General features: G+C 38.5%; 1 protein-coding gene across 6 annotated transcripts; it reads right to left on the bottom strand.

The window, feature by feature from the left end:
* Window positions 1-20: 20 nt before the first annotated feature.
* On the bottom strand, window positions 21-20,063 carry HPS3 (HPS3 biogenesis of lysosomal organelles complex 2 subunit 1). 6 transcript variants are annotated; one of them, XM_062499504.1, is made up of 17 exons: window positions 19,773-20,063; window positions 18,448-18,946; window positions 17,015-17,185; window positions 15,945-16,030; window positions 14,066-14,258; window positions 13,720-13,801; window positions 11,719-11,873; window positions 10,104-10,212; window positions 9,721-9,902; window positions 9,142-9,319; window positions 8,273-8,503; window positions 6,401-6,586; window positions 5,074-5,262; window positions 4,422-4,529; window positions 3,854-4,060; window positions 2,527-2,617; window positions 21-1,364 (listed from the first exon to the last, which is right to left on the bottom strand). In XM_062499504.1, exons 1-17 carry the CDS (start codon window positions 19,993-19,995, stop codon window positions 1,237-1,239), a joined length of 3,018 nt encoding a protein of 1,005 aa, XP_062355488.1. In that variant the 5' UTR covers window positions 19,996-20,063; the 3' UTR covers window positions 21-1,236. The 6 variants fall into 6 exon arrangements, 5 of the variants coding, with proteins under 5 accessions (XP_062355488.1, XP_062355487.1, XP_062355489.1 ...); XM_062499503.1 differs by having other exon boundaries at window positions 17,015-17,201; window positions 18,452-18,946; XM_062499505.1 differs by lacking the exon at window positions 2,527-2,617 and having other exon boundaries at window positions 17,015-17,201; window positions 18,452-18,946.
* Window positions 20,064-20,464: the final 401 nt, after the last annotated feature.

Raw genomic sequence — 20,464 nt, 5'->3', positions numbered from 1 at the left:
TACTCATGTTAGATCTGTGCCAAATGAGAAGGAAAGATGTATAAAACAGGCAGGGAAAGCAAGATACCTGTAAGAATGAAATTGCTTCTCTGTAACAAGCCTAAATCACTTTGGTCTTTTTTAAAGATTATACTGAAACCAGCGTAACACCTACCAGTAAATTAGATCATTCATTTAACCTGTAGCAGGAATGCTGTGTGAATAAGTTAAACTAATTTTGATTTATCTTTTTTTATTTTTTATTGATGTATTTTTGCTGAAATACAGATTATTTCTTCTGACTGACTTCTACAGGTTTAAATATCATTGCAACTCCAGTGAAAACATTTTTATAGAGTCACTGTCAGCTAATTAGGCCTTTACATGGTTTAGATGGTGATGGGATCATGGGAGTCATTGTATTTTTCGTCATTGTCAAAACCCCAAACTACATTAATTAAAAAGTTATAAACATTGTGACAGCTTATTATGACTGAATTCCAGCTCTGAAGGAGCAGAAAGATGCTTTCTGCTCACAAGACAGACAAACATCAGTACACACATGCATAAGCACCTGCTTACCAAAATGCTAGATCCTTACCAAAATCCCTAGAAGAAATAAGAGTTTTTGGCTGGATGAATGGCCTAGTGATAATTCAAATACTGCCTACTGACTGAGCATAACAGAAGAAAGAAAACAAAAAAACAAAGACCAGCAAGACAACCACAGTCCGCATCTTCCATTTCTGCTTCTCTTTAATTAATAGCCTTTCTTGTGAATTGCTAAATTAAAATGGTTTCAGTACAACACTTGCCTGGGTACGTAACTAAGATGACAGAGCAGCAGCCTGATTTTCCAAACTAGAATTCAAGGAAATGTCTGTGTTGCAATATCAAGTCAGTTGGGCCCAATTCCACTTGGAAGAGTAAGGGACTCACTTTTTACTTGTACAGTTAGACACATGCCTGAACCTCCCTAGCTCAGTGATCCAACTAACAAAGATTTAAGACTGACTTTCAACTTTACTTTCAGTGAACACTGTGTGTTCAGTTGTACTGTAGAGTCTGTACTTCCTAGCTGCTTTGGTACCAGATGCTTTGCCTCAGGAAACAGCTGTACTTCAGTAGCTGATGTAAGATGTATGTGAAGGGAGTCCAACAGTACCTTATAAAGAGTTCTACTGCTTGTTTCATTGACTTTTTTATTACAGCACATTCTTTGTAGTTGAGTGGATAACAGGTCCACAGGTCATTGTCTTAGGCCAGCAGCTTCCTCTGGCTACAGTGAAGAAGATGTGGCAGAAAAAATGCTGCAGTTCCATCCTCTGGTAGAAGACTGAGGAAATCCCTTAGCTCCAGTTCCATTGCAACAATCGACAAAGTTTCTGCTCAGAGCAGGGGAGAAAATACTGTTTAGGTATTTTGAGTTTAGAACAAAGAAAAAACCCCAAAGCACTAACAATATAATTATTAATTAAAGTAATCAAATTATTTAAATATTGCAACTAGAATGAAATTTGAGACATAGCCATTTGGGTGCAAACACAACTACAGGAAATCTAAAAAGTAAACTGAAATCATGACTTTAATCAAAACCATACCTCTGTCTTGACTCATCAGGTCTACACATGGCACTAACACTAATGAAGTCTGATCTAGTATTTCACATGTTTTGTATGAAACGCAAAGCAAGCCCTAGAAATCTTACTAGTAGCCAAACCCAACACTACCTGAAAAGATGGATGCTTTGCAAGAAGCTTCTCAGACCAAGCTGTGTAACACTATGTTCTTAAGCAATTACAGCACAGTTACTGCATGAAAATAAATCCAAAGAAAAACTGCTGGCACGGGAAACTAGAACTTTATGATAAGAGTGTGGCAACCTGTGCTGCACAATGCAACCCCACAATGCTGTTCTTCTCAAGCATTCCAATGGCATACTTTTAACAATATGTGTGCCTTACTTAATAGTCCTAATTTGTCAAAACAACCACACTGGCCCCTCACAATACACAATATTATTAACTTCTTAAAAAACACATACCGATAGGACTACAGAATTATTAGGGTGGATTTCTCTACTTCTAGTATTAACACACTATTTTTTTCAGTCTATGACCTAATCATCAATACACACTTAAGCCTCTCCTGCTGTGTTATCAACAGCAGCCTAATACCTAAGAATGATAGAGTCATTTAGCCTAGAAAAAAACCAATCACAATTATCTCTGTTTAGTAGGTTTTTAAATGGTGTTGATTTAATTTTTAAATTAATTCCTGACCTATACAGAAAGAGTATGATTACAACAATTTACCTGTTTTCAATACAAAATGAATGCCATGATTTTTATGAGGCTACACTGCCTATGTTGCAGAATTCTGTGCTGATGACCAGAAAGGCTTCTAAACTGCATTAGCTTTAACTGAAGAAAAAGATGCCTTTTTTTTCCAAACTATCGTATCAGTAGTCCTTAGTCCAAACAGCTATTAAGAATGTTAGCTGATGTACAAAGCCTCCTGGAGTTGAGTTACAACCATCTGATTTACCTCTGAGTGATGAAATAAGAACAGGGCAGTCATTTCCAGTAAGTCTAGTTCTCTTGCAAAGTTCAGGAAGCAGCTTGTTCCACCACAGAGCCTAATCCACAAAACCCCATAGCAAAAGTGTAAATCATCAAAGACTGCAATTAAGAGTATGAAAGACCTGCTAAAAATACCCTGAACTAAGCTCAGATGTGTACAAATACAAGTCAGTTATTATGAACTCAATGATTAGTTTATATCTTGCTTTGACATGCAGTAATTTAGCATATATTGTGTTTTTCAATCTTCAGTGCAACTTTTTCCTGCTCAAAAATCTTTACATAGTGTCCCTCATACCTCTATAGAAATTTTTTCTCTCAAAACAGCTCCATGGAAGGTGGTGAATAGCATTGCTCCACCTCCTGACCCTGATATGTCTCATTCCAGCAACTGTAGTAGTAAATTAGGTTTTGTGTACCATTATGTAGATAAGAATGGAGAGAAGGAAAGGGATTTCTTTCCTCCTTTAAAACTTGGTAGCTATTTTCTTTCACTTGTGTTTAGATTCAGTACTTCACATTCTACTCTAATGTGGAAACAATCACAGAAACTACTTCCAGATCTGAATAAAAAGCTCAAATCTGGTTCTGAATAGAGTTCTAGTACATCTGTCTGGTGGAGATCACCTTTGCTGACTCTGGTCAGCAGAGCTGCATGCAATTAATTGAATTGCTCTGCTGGGAAATGGAAATAAACTCCTGTATTCCTGGAACACTAGAATAAAATCAGTTCCCACTCTAAAACTGTATAGAGGCCTAATGGGAAAATGGGACATAAAGACATAATCTTTCCACTACTGTACTGGTAACATTCTGATTGCTAGATCAGAAGATGTCACTAGAACACAGGAAGAACATATTTAAGTGCAATTTTATTTGAAGGACCATGTTCTCTTATCAGTTAGTTTAGTACTAGACTTCACATTATAAACACTGACAAACAATTTAGAACATAGTGAGAAACTAGGTAGCTTTTCATTTACAGTAGAAAAAGAACATATCACTCTTTTTTCTGAGGCACTCTGCCATCTGAAAAGACTGTGCTTTAAGTTTACTATAATGAATAGACTAAGTGGCAGAAGAAACTGGAGGAAAAAATATTCCATTAAAATTACTGGGGACTGAGTTAAGGAATTAAAATGACAAAGAAGAGGTTGAACACAAGCTAAGCAATTGACTTTGTCTGAAAGCTAGGCTATGTGATCCATCCAGAGTCCATATGTGCATACAGCGTTTCAGTTAAGGAAAAAAAACCCAAATGATAGTGATTAACTGTATTGAAAGTAGCCCACCTGATGGTCACCTTTTAGCTCATGCTGAGCGTAGAACACAAGTGCATCAGGACACCTTCTGAGAAGCTGGTCAATGGCTTCCTCATACTTGCCCAGATGGGTATTGCAGAGAACACGGATGGTGAGGCCGACATTGTCAGCCTCTGTCAGGGGCTCCAAAACAGGCAGAGCTGAAGCTATATTGATTGACTGACTACATAAAAGAGACTGAGGACAAGAAAAAAATTATTATTTGCATTTAAGACAAACGTTGCAAAAAAATTCTAAGCATAACCTTAGGACAGAAGCTCTTACTTGCTGGAATAATCCTGAAATAATACTTCCTTGAATAAATATTGCTGAGAGCTGAGAAAGCAAATTTAGAGTAGATGCAAATGTAAATACTGTTATCAACAGAACTCTTCAGTAGTTTTTTCCTCCATCATTTCAGCTGACCTTGTATTTTGACTTGGATAATTTAGGGGGGAAGAAGGAAGAGAGTCTGCTGGAGAAAGTTGTTCATAAAAACATGAACGTTTGCAGAATGATCTAAGATATAAAGCAGTAAGATGTAATACCTGTTTCATACCTGTAGTCTCGAGATGTCTTCACAGTAGTCTTTGTCACATGAACATCCCACTGACATTATGGAAGATACCCATGGGACAATCAACCCAAAATGACTACAGGAGTTTATCTATACAAGACAGAATCAAGTTGCAGTAAAAGAAACATTTCTGTAAGTGAAAGTTCTGTATGAAACTCACTGCGAGTAAAGTAAATTTTAATCTCAAACAGCATAATTTAGAATAGCACCTACCCATTCTTTCCTAGTTCATGCAATTTAATAACAAATAAATGGGAAACTTCTATTTAGTTCTGTATTTCAGCTTTCCTGTTCCTAACTCTTTAGAATTCATCATTCACAAAATTTTCTCATTTAGTTAGCTTTGTAAAATCATAATTAATCCACCTGACAAATTCTCATTGTTTAGTTTTAACCCTTATTTCTATCCAGAGCTGAGATTCCTGTTGGAAGTGTACTTGCAAACGTCCCCAAGGAGCAGGACTGGCCAAAGACAGAAATACTAATTCGTAACTGCACACCACCTTATTTGATTTCAGTCTTGCTTCTTTTAAGAGATAAACTGCCTAGAATTAAAATATTAAGGATGGTACTTGGATAGATTCCAGAGGAACACTGCAGTCCTAAAACCTCCTCTGTGTGGTTTACAACTTACTAGATCTTCTGTTGTTTTCAATGGTTTGGTCTCAGGAAGTTGCTTCCTTGATATTCTCCAAACATACTGAGAAGTAACTCTCAATAGCAGCTCCTGAAGTATATCTTCCTTAGAGGACACTACAAGAAGAGCTTCCCAGAAATCCATCAGGAGCTGGGGAATAGTGTTTTCAATGCTATTACACAACATCTAAGAACAAAAATGATAGAAGACAGCAATTTAGACTATGGTGGTTATTAGCAGAAGTTTGAAAAGACAGGAGGAACAGTTTTTCACTTTTACTAGAAGCAGAATTTTGATTCCTTTTTTTGTCCTGTGATTCTATGTATTACACTGCTATGCAAAGTAAAAAGTCCATTAAATTATTTTAAGGTAATGAATTCTGACCAACAGATTTGATTTCTTTTTCAAGCCTTACTCCACTGCCAGAAATGTCAGTACAACTGTCAGCAAGTATTTACAGACTACTAATGAGGAGGATTTTTACATATGCCTATAAACAAGTAGGTGTCTCCAAAAGAAGTCTCTATAGTACATGATAAGATCAGCTGTGTAGTCAGCTGGGTATCATGGTAGGACCCATAAGGAAGATGTTTTCAGATCTGCTGTGCCAGCAAAAAAGATCTTTATTTGGTTTCCAAATGGTTTTAAACAACAACTCTTATTCTAATTGGAACTTCATGACTTGCTCTTTTTAATAGGGGTCTCTCACAGTTAGAGATACAGTAAAGACTGCAACGCACACATGTTTTAACCCAAGTGTTGCTATTCATTACAGAAAAAAGAAAAAAAGGTTTGTCTATTCCCAGCTGAAAGAAAGAAAACTTCAGGGACGCTAGAAAAACTGTTAGTATTTCTTCTCATAAATTGCAGACATACACTTTTCTTTCACCAATTTATACAGATCATCAGAACATTATATACTTTCATATTTGAGCCTTAGTCTTTAGAAGTATGTTTTAATTCTAAAGATTTCTTTAAAAGAAGCTTATGGAATTAACTTATCTAAATTCTGTTACAGTTCAGTGGCCTTAGGAAGCTCAATCACTAGAAAGCCACTGAAAGGGCTCTGAGATCAGGGTACTGAAATGATAGGGTAAAAGCAAAGAACTTAATGGATTTTTTTTTCTTTACATAACCAGTATTTCATTTCAGAAGGTCCAGTCTGATTCTGTAACCATCTATCATGACTAGAATATCTCCAGCCCTCATCTTGCTCTTTCTGAAGAAATTCTGAAATGTGAGTGGAGGAGCAACTGAGGCTGCTTTTCTTTTCCACAACGTCACTGTGAAAAAAACAGAAGCAAAAACATGATCACAGGCCAACCTTGAAAAAGGTATCTGCTTCTTCTAGTTCAATTTTACTGTTCTCATGTAAAGCCACAGTGGCAGCCACCAGTAAACCAGGCTGCATCTCCTTCAGGTGAACAGCAAACTCAGTTGGCAAAACAATTCCTTCCTTACGCTGCTGCAGGAGTCGTGGCTGCCCAATGAAGCCGCAAGCCAGTGTTGTCTACAAACATAATTAGACATAAATCAGTTGAAGAATTCAATATATAGATTATTCTACTCAGTAAACTCAGTATTTTCTCAGGCAGTGAAATTTAGATGGAAGTAGTCAGGGAAGAAAGTAAATCCCTTCTGCAATTCATAGAGCAGCTCTCCAGAGACAGAGCTCCAAATCACATTCTGGGAGCAGCAACCCCTGAAAAACAGGCCTTGTGCCTAAACACTGAAAGTAATATGCTGTGGAAAGATGGCATTACCGCAAAGAAATCCAAGACATTTGATATACAGGGTGGTTTGAAAAATCACTGGCTGACTTTTCAAGAGGCTACTTTGCTAAATTTCAGTAGAATATTTTCCTAAAGTGTGATTTTTATTTTGAAAATACCCCTGAAACAATGATCAAAATATGCTACACTTTGTGCAACAAGAAGCTGTTTTGAGTTATGTGAGTGATTTTGAAGGCAAGTCTAAAAACATATTATTCCCATTTTAAAGACAGTGGAAAAAATAATGCCTAATTAAATTAAATTAATTACATAAGAAACATAAGGCAAACCTAGAAAAAAAAATCAGATTAGCCTTCTGAAAAATGGCTTTTTTTTCTATTTTGAAATAAAATGCCTTTTAAAAGGTGAAGTACAACAGAACATATTTAATAGATCAGATTAGAAAGGAAGAAAATCCAACCAAAACCACTCAAACATAAGCCATCTTATTATTCTCAAAGATGTTATATTCATATAACATCTATGCAGTGTATGTTTGCTCACAACACAGCAGTTTCACTTGATCATGCTGCAAAAGCAGGTGTTACTGAATATAATTTTTGAAACAGCTCCCCACAGTTCCCACCTTGCAATTCGAAAACAGCTTACTTTAAAAACCCTGCAGGACTTCTTCCACCAAAGTATGGTATCTAATTTTGAAGCAGCTATCCATTTATTTTAAAAGTGTGTAGACTCCCAATACCACACTATAAGAAAAAGTCTCTGTTTCAAACTTTGAATATTCCACAGTCCTGAACAAACTCAACAAGAAGCAATTTACAGACTGACCTCACACATGTGAAGAACTATGGCAGAGATAACATTTTTACCCTCAGTTATAGAGGAATTCTTACTTTAATAGCTCTGAAGTAGGTTCTGATCTAGTCTTAATAAGAGTTAAGTATTTTGATTCCACCGAAGATGTGAAATTGTATAGAGAAACCTCAGTTTGTGAGCACAATGGACAAATATTCTGTTCAAGAGCAGTTTTAGAATGGCTGTTTGCATACAGATGGTGTTTTGATGGGCATATCACATACTAATTTCAGGTGGAGAGACGTAGAAATGCTACTATACAATCCTCCTATGCAGCTAAAGAGCACTGGCAGAGTTGGTTACACTCTGTAGTACACTCTGCAGTAAAACAGCATCTAATTGATCAAGAATTAAGAGCTTCAAAACTTGCTAATTTTGTAAGTCTTCACCAAGACAAGACTACCCTACCTGCAGGGCAAACTGTACAGTCCCAGTGTATGTTAACCCTTTGTTCTACTGTTGCTACAGACATTCCGTGGAGTCTACACAGTATATTTGGGGAAGAGGAGTGATCAGAAGTTTCTTTTACTGTAAAATGCAACTACAAGTCAAACTATTGACTTAGAATTTGTAAAGCATTAATAGCTCATGCTCTTGGCATACTTTACCTCCCTATAGGACTCCATTTCATGTTCATACATTGTCAGGTCTCCCATTTTCAGAGCCAAGAAAGCCTTAGTAAGTGTCAGGACTACTGATGGCATCGTCTTTTCTACTTTCTGAAGATACTTCACAGCTGTCAAAGGACATATGTTTCTCATGCTGGGACTGCAAAGGATATGAGGCAGCTGCACAGGGTCCGCGTGATAGAATATCTGGAGAATTTTATTTCCTGATTCCTATTGAAACAAAAGTCATTTGACAGTTAAGACCTTTTCAGATATACATTCTTCTATGACATATGAAAGCAGTGCAGTTCTGTTGTTTTGTTTTTTGTGGCTGGTTTGTTTGTATTTTTTTTTCAAACAGACAAGTTCAGCTTAGCTATCAAATCACTGTGCCTCTCCTGCCACTCTCCTCCCTACTGGTAAAAGTAAAGGATTTCTACCTGGTAGTGATTCAACGCATATTCTCGTATGCTAGGAGAACATCTACCACCAAAATGAATTGTTTTTAGTAATCTGTACAATTAAGCAATGATCAAAGAAACAGTTTGTTTTGCTACAGAAATGAGAGATGACAGAAATTTGAGGCAGGGCTTTCCTAAAATAGAACTGTCTCTGTGCAAGTGGCAACCAGATCACAGCCACATGCATCATGAAACCTGTAAGATGTTGCTTGAGAGCAGTACAAAGCATCACAGATGCTGCTTGATATTCAAGAAAAAATAGGAAAATAAAAATAATGTGAAAAAGAATAGCTGTAAAACGAAAAAAGCAGCTCAACATTTTCAAAGGGAAAGTGATTAATATTTGATACACAATTCTTAAAATCAGAACTAGATTAGCAGATTACAAATACAGCAACTTATTTCTACCTTACTTAATTCTTCACTTGAGTCTTCATTAAGAGAATGAGTTAAGTAAAATATAAATCCTCTCTCATATGTCTGTATTTCATCACCTTCTGAAACCAGTCTCTTTAAAACTTCAGTCATTGATAAACCTGACATTCTGTAGTATGGCAAAGCAAGGTGGTAATCCTTTGTGTCAAACCTGAAGGAAATAGAGAGGAAGAAAAAAAAAAAACCAAAAAAAACAACTTAGGGCAATGCTTTTGCCATCAGTCTTTGTAAGAACTAAAACTACATCAAACAAAGTTGCAGGTACATCAGTTACCTAAATATATGTTCACATTTAACATAATTCTGCTGAATTCAACATAATTCTGAATAATTGAATTCTATTTAATGACAATAAAGACAACCAAATACTGGAGAGAGGACTACATTAAGCTGGTTTTGTAAAACCAGAGAAGTTTATATTACACATGCAATACTAATATAAAATAGCATAGCATTACTAATATAAAATAGCAGAGCATTACGGATTTTCATTTTAAGGTTACACTACGGGAAATAGAGCTCACCTATGCCACTTTGACATCTAAAACATACCTGCTGTAGCAGTCCCCTAAGAAGGCACAACTTTCTCTGAATGCTCTTAGAAGATCTTCCTTCTCATCTGATTTAAGGAAATGAGGGTCCATTATAGCTGCTCTGATCAGTAAGTGAGCCTCACTTAGAAGATGGATGCAGCTCTCAGTTTTAACATTTTCATAAGTTCTGCTATAATCTACCTAGAACAGACACAGGATACACTTAGTCTGCTGACAAAAATTAAGAATATACAGGAACAATTCTAATAAGGACAGCAGCTGTTTGAAACAGGATTATGGGCTTGTCACAATAAATACATTACACTAGATTCAGCAATGACATATATCAGAGATTAATTAACAGTACTTATTTTTAGTTAGCAAACAAAAGCAGGGCAATACCATTTCTCTGTAAAGCTGAATTGTTGAAACAGTGTTTATAATATATAAATTCCAACCAGGCTCTGACTCAGAATTTGTTCTGGATTTGATGCTGTCAGCCTTTCTGGAACTAGAGAAAAGAGTTGTCAGTGTTGAAATAAACACTATGCAACTAAAAAAACCCCACTCATTTCATAATTCAAATGCATAAATAGGCATGTTTGCAGACCAGTAAGTGCTGGAGAGTTAAGCTGTGAATTTAAGTCATACTGGCTAATAACAAAGCAGGGATAGGCATGTTCATACGTAAGAGTTATCATCAGAACTGTCCACTACATCTCCTGTGCTTAACACAGGGAGTATTAGGAATCACAGAATCATAAAATAGCTTGGCTTGGACCTTAAAGATCATCTAGTTCTAGATCACCCCTGTCATAGGCATGGGATACCACCCACTGAACAGGTCACACTGCCCAGGGCCTTATCCAATCAGACCTTGCACAGTTAAGTAATTTAAATTAGCTATTTAATCTCCTGTAAGGACTTAGTGTGTGTCTGCCTGTGCAGCTCTATCTAAGTGTTTGACAAGACACTGCATAGAGGTATCAGAATGCTTTCATTCTAAAATGTCTCAGTCTATAAAGCCTTGAGGGTTAAAAACACTGTAGGAAAACAGACTCTTTCTGTTCTGGTTTTTAATTTTATTTTAACTGTACAGATGTAAAGATGTTTATATCTTTATTTTCAAATTATGATGCTACGTAGCTTAGTATTTGTTCAACTTGCATTCTTTACAGAAGGTGAAGGTGTGTCTTCTTCAAATGCCAATTAGGATACTTGAAACAATACAACTGGCAGAAAACAGGCTTTATACAAGAAAACTACAGTATTTTGAGTAGTCATTTTTCCTGACAGGCTTTCCCTTATCTTCTGAATAATGTCTGCTCTAGGCTTTAAGAAATACTGGTTCAAATAACACCTCAATCAACTAAAGCTGTCTCCCACGCTTGTTAATTAACTTAAACTGACTTTAATAAATGTGGATTCTGAACAGCTGTTCAGAATAGCTGCTTAGCTGTTTTATGAAAAGCCCCCCAAAATGGCAAGGGAATAGCAGTTTCTACAGAAATTTGTAAAAAGTCAATTTGTAAAAAGTCATATATGCCTCTGGCTACAAACATGTTACAACAGTAGCCTGGGGCAAAGTCAACTTTTGTCATGGATAATTACAGTGATGTTCTCAACTTTCTTGGAAAGAACCATTAGCCAAAGATAAGATATTTCATTTTCTGCTGTAGCATATTTTGTAACCTGTAGATTTGGCACTACATATTTTTGTTACTCTACATTTTTTTCTTAAGATAAATATTTTTTTAATTCTCAGGATAAATTCTTACTAATGTTCTTTTAACTTTTTGTTGATTTCAAGCATTTGTGACTTTATGCTCATTTCTTCTCTCAGTAAATACAATAGAATTGGAAAAAAAAGCTTGACTGCTCCTCTTAATCGCTAAGAAGGCAATTATTTCTAAAGAGTTTTTCAACAGAGGAACCACTCTTAAATTGCAATATCCACAGGTTCAGCACTGTATGCGGAACTACAAGTACCATCTCCCTAAAAGACACAAATCCTTACAGCATCCTTCTTGTAGGCTTTCTTCTTTCAGTAATATCTTCAGTGTCAGCCTTAGTCAAAAGAATTATATGGTTCTTGAAATGACAGATAGCTCTCGGTCCTATAAAAAGCTGCATTCTTAATGTACAGACATCCAGTGTGACAGGTGGACAAGCCTACAAAGGAAAATGACAGTTTTGTAATTTCACTTGGTAATGTACATTAAGTTTTTAAATGACTCAGAAAAAAAAAATAACCACTGTACAATGATCTGACAATAAAAACATCCACTGTCTTTCCTGAGTGCTTCATTTAAGCAAGAACAAAAATACTCATAAATGCCTAACAAGAGTAACTTAATAATGAGTGGGATAAAAATTATTTCACTCGTCAAAACAACTGCACATTTTCAGCTATGTTTCTCAAAATACTTGAATCTGAGTATGCCTAATGCAGAAAACTATCCTTTGTAGTTTGAATTTGGCCAAGTTACAAAAAACTGCCTGTTTATAAAAGCCTTGATTTCAGTTGCTTAAAAAAGCAATTACAGAAAGAAGTATTATATTTGCTTGCCTGTTGTTACCTTACATAGACAGTATTATTTCCCCGATTTGCTCTATATGCAATTTTCATGTAAAACATGTGCTGTCATCTGTACTGGACTATAAACTGAAAAATGCAACCTCATTTGCACAGAAATATTCCAAATTTGCAGCTCTAAAAAGATAAAACACTACATTTAAAAATTAACATATGCAGTGAAACAAGACAACACAGCATTATATGTGTAACCTGCTTTTTGAAGTCACCTCAACATTTCTTGTAAGAGGTGGAGGTGTCCAGTGGTCTAGACTGCCTTGAACTAGTGAGACCCAAAATGAGGCGGCTTGAAAACTGGTTTTAAAAAACAGCAGGAAAAATACTAACAGCAAATAATAAAAACAACCACTATAACACTTCAAACTCCACACTGGGGCAGGGACACCCATGAGGAAACTGGCCCATGAAGGACTCACACCAGCGCAGGGACACCTCTTGAGGTACTGTAGCCCATGGAGGGATCCATGCCAGAAATGGTGGGCACACTGTGGATGGCAAGCTGCAGCACAGAAATCTGTGTAGAACTGCAGCCTTCACACCTCTCCAAAACTCCTACAGACACAGGAGGCAGTCTGTTGACTGATTGGAGGAACTGTGATGGATTTCAATGTAACCCACTGTGAAAACACAGAAAGCTGAGACTGGAGAATCGACAGGTGAGATTGTGTCACACCTGAGATTGTGTGCTGGTATTAGCTGTCTGGAACAGAGAATACATGTTTGGCTCTTGAAAATTTTATAAAACTTCTACTGTCCTATGGCTTCTTTATGTCTGTTGTGTATGCACTCAGAAGAAATCCTTAAATGCTATCTTAAAATACACCTCTGTCTATCTTTCCTACTACTATTAATGTGCATCCCAATCTTTATATTCAATAGATTTTTACTGATAAGCAACTTAAGGAAGGGGCAAAGTTTTGATCTCCAAGGATCAAAAGCCCTCTTCCTAAAAAATCACACCCTAAGTATCTGGTAGCAGACTTGTTTGATTGCCCATATGCCTCTTAGAGAAACTGGTTTTTCAAGGACACCTAAGAGAGAAACATCATACAATAAAACAAAACTCAAAAACTTGAAACCCTTCAATCAGTTTTATAGAGAAAAGCATGGAATTTAGTTTAAAAAATAAGTGATGTCATAGCTTTTCATGTTTTTTAAAATATTCTACTAATGGTCTAGAATTTTACATGGCAATAATAAATTGTTTCATTGGGACATCTGTAGACCTCCAAAATACAACATGTAATTCATTTGGTATGATATATAATTGGTTCAGCCGCCAGAAACTAACAGGATTTCAAAACATAAGTCAACTAAGTGCTATAGCACTACCCCGATTCTATTAGTGAGGTAATGAGAAGTGTACCTTCACTATATGATATACGGTATGATATATGATATAAGGTATGATATATGATATACCTTCATGGTCGTGTCAATATATGGATCCTCACCACGAGCTGCTGCAGCACTGCATCGAACTGTGAAACACTGCAGGTTCTGACTAGATGAAAAGAAGAAAACACAACAATGAAGGAAAGAAATTAAGATTTTCAAAAATCAAGTAGCCAGGACTACAGTGAATCATTAAAGAAATGGGCTTAAAAACCCAAGCATGAGTGGTATGCTGAACTAGGCACATGAGCCTGCCCAGACATTTCCAGGAGGCTATGAAGGAATTATCAGAGGGTAAAAAAAAAAAAAATTAGAAAGGACAGCAGCATAAAGAAACATAGTAATATTACGAGTAAAACCATAAACATAATACCTTGTAATGACGTGCAGGAACTGTGGAGTGAGGACTGCCTGCTCTGACTTCTCTGAATATTGGTAAATGGAAATTAGTTCTACTAACTTCCCAATAGAGTAGAGATATCCAACATGAGGTAAAGAGAAAAAGCAGAAGAGATTCAGAAGTTTTCTCTTGTTCTCCGTTTCCTCACAGGTTGTTGCAGAAATTCCTAGATGTAACAATGAGAAAGGCATTTTATGTACTTCACAAATAAAAACCTGGCAATTCCATTCCAAGCCTGATGTCTAAAAGATACATTCATACCTGCCCAAGCTGCAGACTAGTTTTCATAGTAGCTACTAAAAAGATGTTTTATATGAAGTTCAGTGCACATGTCAAAAAACTGAGTGACATGTTATCTCATTTGGAGGCATTTTCACAAAAATATGGATGTAGCACCCATGTGAAGAAATTCTATAGATGCAACAGCATTAGAGAGTCCTAAATTCACCACAGCTAAGCATTCATGGACTGAAAGCCTGATCTTAGACAATTACTTTTAAGTTGGAATGAATGGTCATCCAGAGCTGCAGCTTGCAAAAAAAATAGGTCATTTCTTAAGGGAAGGAAAGACTGGAAATGGCAGAATTTATTAGGATGCCACTTTAGCAGGTAATCGTATTCTACAGATCCTCCTGTCAAAGCTTGTAAATCACACAAGAGCATAAGACAGCTGGAGTTAAATGGCAAGTAGCTCATTCTTTTCAGCCAGCTGCAAGTTAAATGAGGCATTGCTACTTAGCAGACAGTAAATCATCTCAAACTAAATTAATTCAGTAAAAGTCAAGGGCCAACCGTATCCTGGGATGCATTAGGCACAGCATTGCTGAGGGGGCAGGGATAGGATTGATTGCCCCGCTCTGCTCTGCACTGGGGCAGCATCATCTTGAGTCCTGGGGGCAGTTTGGGGCACCACAAGACAAGAAGGATATAAACCTATTAGAGAAGAGACTAAGGGAGGGCTACAAAGATGGTGAAGAGGCTGGAGGGGAGACCATAGGAAGAGTGGCTGAGGGGGCTTGGTTTGTTCAGCCTAGAGGAGACTGAAGAGAGACCCAAGAGCATTCTACATACAGTTCCTGAAGGAATGACATAAATCTTTGTCAGGGGAGGTTTAGGTTGGGTATTAGGAAAATGTTCTTCCCCCAGAGGGTGGTCAGGCACTGGAACAGGCTCCCCAGGCCAGTGATCAAGCCTAAGCCTGTCACAGCTCAAGGAGCATTTGGAAGAAGTTCTCAAGCGCTTGGTGGGATTCATGGGGTTCTCCTCTGCAGGGCCAGGAGCTGGATTTGATGGTCCTTGTAAGTCCCTTCCAACTCAGGACATTCTGTGATTCTGTGAAATCTGATTGCAAACATAGAGCATTAAATTTTTCCACAGGTCTTTCGGGGCTTGAACTAGTGAACCCCTCAAATCTGCATTAATCCCTTCCAGTTTTAATTAAGGCCCTTCAGAATGGTAACTAGTATCTTAGTGATGATTATTAAGGTTTACTATTCTGATTTCCTTGGCTGGCTGAGTGGCAGTCTACTGTCTTGTAACACTAAGTAGAATTTTATTAATGCAACGTAAAGAGTGACTGCTTTGCAACACAAAATTTATCGGTAAAGAACTGATAAAAGCTGATATAGTCACACTTTCGCTGTGTTGAATTGGTATTTTATTTCAAGGTTTATGTAATTATTTTGTTAACAGAAGCTCAGTTTAAATCATTAAAAAGGGAGGAAATATCTCAATTTAAAAACAAATCATACAGAAATCATGCAGTGTACAAAACAGGATACACAAAGAAGCTCTTTCCTTTCACAAGTCTCCTGTGACACAGTCCATTGTGCATTCATACATATCCATATACCTGTCTGGTATACAGGAAGCAGTTGAATAGAGTGCAACTTTGTCTCTTCACAAAACCCAAAAGGCGACTGATCGGGTGCAAAACGTCTAGGAAAGAAGTTTGAAACAACATGGGACTGCAGTGAGAAATTACGATGATATACCTTGGACAAGTAAACAGCACTGGCTACATAGCTCATATTTTAACACTCAACAAGAATGCACGCTCCTACTACCAATGCCATTAGCACAGCAATGCCAAGAAGCACATGGCACAGCTAGATAGAACTCTATTGAGTTCCTGCAACCACAATCCTCTCTTTGCTTGTCTGTAAGATGCATGTCAAATTTTGACATCACAACATAACTAAAGAAATCCCACAACTGATTCTGACCTCAATTTAACTTTTTTTGTCCTCTTTCTTTTTAGTCCACTGAGCTATATGGAACATCATGCCATCTCTAATACTATTTTTTTCCTATTATGTGACATCCTTTTCCCTGCTTTGCTTTGGAATTCACTGTTGGACCCTGACATCAATTCTTCCTCAGCTTTTGATAGAAATTTTAATTAAAAAGGAAGACTAAATCAGCTTCTGGAGGAGGGGACCTGGAAAGGCAGGTGCTGAACTTTCCTCCCTGGGATCCTGGAACAAGACACCTGGGAAAGGCTCAAAGCTGTGCCAGGGGAGGTTCAAACTTGATATGAAGAAGCATTTTCTTACCAAGAATTTTGAAAGACATAACAGGCTTCCTAGAGAGGTGGTTGTTGCCCTAGACCTGTCACTGTTAAAGAGGCATTTGGGCTGTGCCCTTAGTAATACGCTTTAACAGTGGCTCACCCCAGAAGTGGTCAGGCAGTTGCACTAGATGATTGCTGCAGATCCCTTCCAAGTGAAATATTCCAATATACTAAAAAATGGGGTTTCTTAGGTATCCCATAACTTCCTCAGTTCAAAAGAAACACCAAACCTTATAAAAACCCCAGAAGTCAAAATACCAGGAGTTTCCTTTCAAAAAGACAAAACACACAACTCAGTTTGGCTTTTTGTAATAAATTAACCCTTAAAAGGGAAAATATGTCTGTAATACCTGAAAAGCAGATACTGCACTTGGAAATGCTTTGTGTCTTCTGTAGGTAACTCTGTGGATTCCAGTGTGACAGGTATCTCACATAGCTTACTTTCTTCCCCAAGCAGTTCCACTGGCTTCTGACATATGATGAACTCATCTAATTCAAGCTGTAAAGGATGTGTTGGAGGACTTTCATCTTTCACACCTGAGCAATGAAAATTTTATCTTAATTGTTCAAACCAATCCATGCAGCAGTAAGAAAATAGTATGATAATATCAATTAAACTCTCCAATTACAGCTACCTTGCTAGCATTGGCTTCCTCAAACCACAAGATTTTGAAAACAGCCATACTAGAAAGTGGGAACAATTCCTACTTAAGCCTCAACAGTCTGAATACTTAAAGAGTCAAGATTTCTGGAATAAAAAATAAAACATGTAAACTGTTCATCAGAAGGTGAGTCAAAGGCAACCAATTTCACAAATGGCTGGTCATCAAAAAATGCTGACTTTTGGCTGAAGAGATTTTGAGAAGGCAAAGCCAGTTATCACAGGAAATTGTTTTATCTTTAACTTAAGTCCTGGAAAGCAAATCCTAGTAACAGTGAGGAAGTAACAGGAACTTTTCTACATAATTTTTAGTAATAAAAACCACTAGAAGCACAACGCCTTTATCTTTATAGAAAAGACCCATCTTCACTCAGTGAAGAACACTGCATTTATATTACCCCGATGTGAAAAGTCTAACCTTTAAATTTTTTCTAGGTACACTTTCCACTTCTAATGGAACATCCTTTTAAGTTTCTTCAATTATAAAGAAAGGACCTTCCTAAGGTTTGTTGGTGTTGATCTGATACATATACATTTTGAAAAGTGGGAATTGATAATTGATTACACATGGATTGATATCCTGTAATACACAGGAATGAAACATACATCTGTTTCTGGGATTTCTAGAATTCTAAACCAAATCCTCAAATAAGATAAAGGACTGTAAAAGGAGAATTCGCTTGATTATGACAGGTTCTGAGCCTAACAGTTACAAAAGTACACAGGCATCACAATAAAAACATTCTTAATTGTGTAAGCCAGTTACTTACACAGTGTATCAGTGACACTGATAGAATAACTTTTCTGAGCACAGCACACTGAACTACTACCCCTTTAATTTGGCACACCCTAAACAGGGACCTGATTCTGTGTCTGCAGAGGCTGTACTATCCTCTAAGTGTGCAGCATGATGGCATATTTGTTTGAAATGTTACCTCCAACAAATGTTACCAAAAAGTCGGTACAACTTTTTGTGCTCTAGAACATTCAGCTGATAGTCAGTGATGGGACAACCTGGAAATACTTTCTGAAGATCAAAGACCTTGTTCAAGACTACCTTTACAACAATGGGAATCAATTAGCAGATTATTGGAGATTAAAAAAAAAATAATAATTCAGCACCTACCTCCATCCTCAGCTTTTTGTGGTGCGCTGACTCCCTGAGCACATTGCTGTGTCCTGTCTGCACTTTGCTGGACCAATTCCAGTTTCAGGATTAGAACATCCAGCTCTGTTGTTATGGCTATATGTCTGGCACAAAATGCAACTTCAGCAGGAATGAGGTTATCAATGTGCAAAATTAAGGAGCGTTCAAAATCTAACACAGTCAAATTCTGGTTTATGACATGGTATTTCAAACAGAACATGACTAGTTTATTCTTGCAGCCCACAAGAAGATCTCCATTCACAGAACAACATGAAATGCACAGTGGAGGATCTGAAAGTGGCATTTCAACAACTGACATCTGTTCTTTTAAGGTTTCACTGTATGACTCTTCTATCTTGTGACCAACCATCCGAACACACACACGAGAACTCCCTGAAGACATGCATCTCCAGTTCATATATGCTCTTAGGAAAGTCGTTTTGCTTTTTTCTTCAATTGTCACCACATAATCTCCTTAAAAGAAAGCAGTCATACTGATACATCATTAAAAAACAGATTACATTTTCTGAGCTCTTTACCTGCTGTAGTATGTTACAAAGAACATCTTCAAATCTCAACTCTTACAAAAAATTCCAAAACAGTTTTCACCAATTTTTCTCTAAAAGTGTAAGTTTCTTTGCTGGGTAGCACACACTTCACGCATCAGTAGAAGCAACAAGGACTTACAGATGTAGGTCAAAAGTAATTCCTATGTGAATTCTCCCTACAAGTTGTGATTGCATACAAGGTTCCTCCCACCCTCTGCCTTCTCATATCCATTAATGAAGGAAATGTTTTTTCTCTACAGACCATGGAAAACAATAGACCAATAGACTCATGAAGAGCTTTGGAATGGGCTGGAAAGACCACCCACTCCGTGCTCTGAAAACAAACAAAAAAACCCCAAACAAACAAACAACAACAACAAAACAAACAAACAAAAAACAACAACAAAATCCCACGAAAAGCAGCATCGAGTGCGCAGGCCGCAACCGAGGCGGAGACAGAAGACGAAAGGAGATGCGGCTCCCACCCTCCCTCGGCAGACTCGAGCCCTGCCGGCGCTGGGAGCGGCCCGCGCTTCCCGGCTCGGCCCGCTGGCCAGCCCGCTCCAGCAGGCGCACCCCACCTCCGGCTCACAAGGAGCCTGGGGGGGGAGCCTGAGGGGGAAGGCCAGGTCCTCCTCCCGCGGCGGAGCCCGAGAGGGTTTGTTCCGTCGCGCGCCTCCCGCAGCCCCACCACCCCCCGCCCGGCCCACGGACACAGAGCACTCATAGACCCAGCAATCGCCGGGACTGACCTGCCGAGCTGTGCGCCATGCGCAGCACCGAACCCAGCGTGGCGAAGGAGCCCAGGGCCTCGCAGCGGCCCTGTTCGCGCACGGCGAACACCTCCACCCTGCAGCTTGCCGCCTTGCTGGCCACGAACAGCACGTCTTGGCCGCAGCAGAAGAGCGCCGGTTCTTGCTTGCAAGGCACTACTCGCTGCGACCCGAAGGGGTGCAGGTTATAAAGCTGCACCATGGTCCCGAGAAGTTCCGCTGCAGCAGCAGAGAGCGCAGCAGCAGGGAGAGCACCCGCAGCCTCCCGGGGCGGCGCCCGGCCCTTCCGCGCTAGGCAGAGCCGCCTCCGTGTGGCCTTGGCGTGGCTCCGTTGCTGGGCGAGCACCCCGGGGAATCCTCCGTCGCGGCAGAGCAGCGCCGTACACTGGAGCCCTCGAGTTGGAAGAGGAACTGGAAGTGATCCTTGAGGTTTGTGAGACGGACTGGGAACGGTGGCTCATAAATGGAAGACTTTGCTGCCGGGTGTTTCATCGGTGGTTTACGTGCGGAGCAGCTGTCACTTGGGCCCGGCTTAGAGCCGCTACGGCCGGCAGGAGCGTGCTTAACGGATCAGTCAACTGAAACCAGGCGTCTTCCAGTCTCTCCGTGTGAAAAAACAAGACACTTTTGTGTATTTAAATACAGCAGTTCTTTCTTAATAACCAACAACC

The sequence above is a fragment of the Cinclus cinclus genome, chromosome 10 (assembly GCF_963662255.1).
Source record: "Cinclus cinclus chromosome 10, bCinCin1.1, whole genome shotgun sequence".
Lineage (NCBI taxonomy): Eukaryota > Metazoa > Chordata > Aves > Passeriformes > Cinclidae > Cinclus > Cinclus cinclus.
This window is presented reverse-complemented; position numbering and strand designations above follow the sequence as displayed.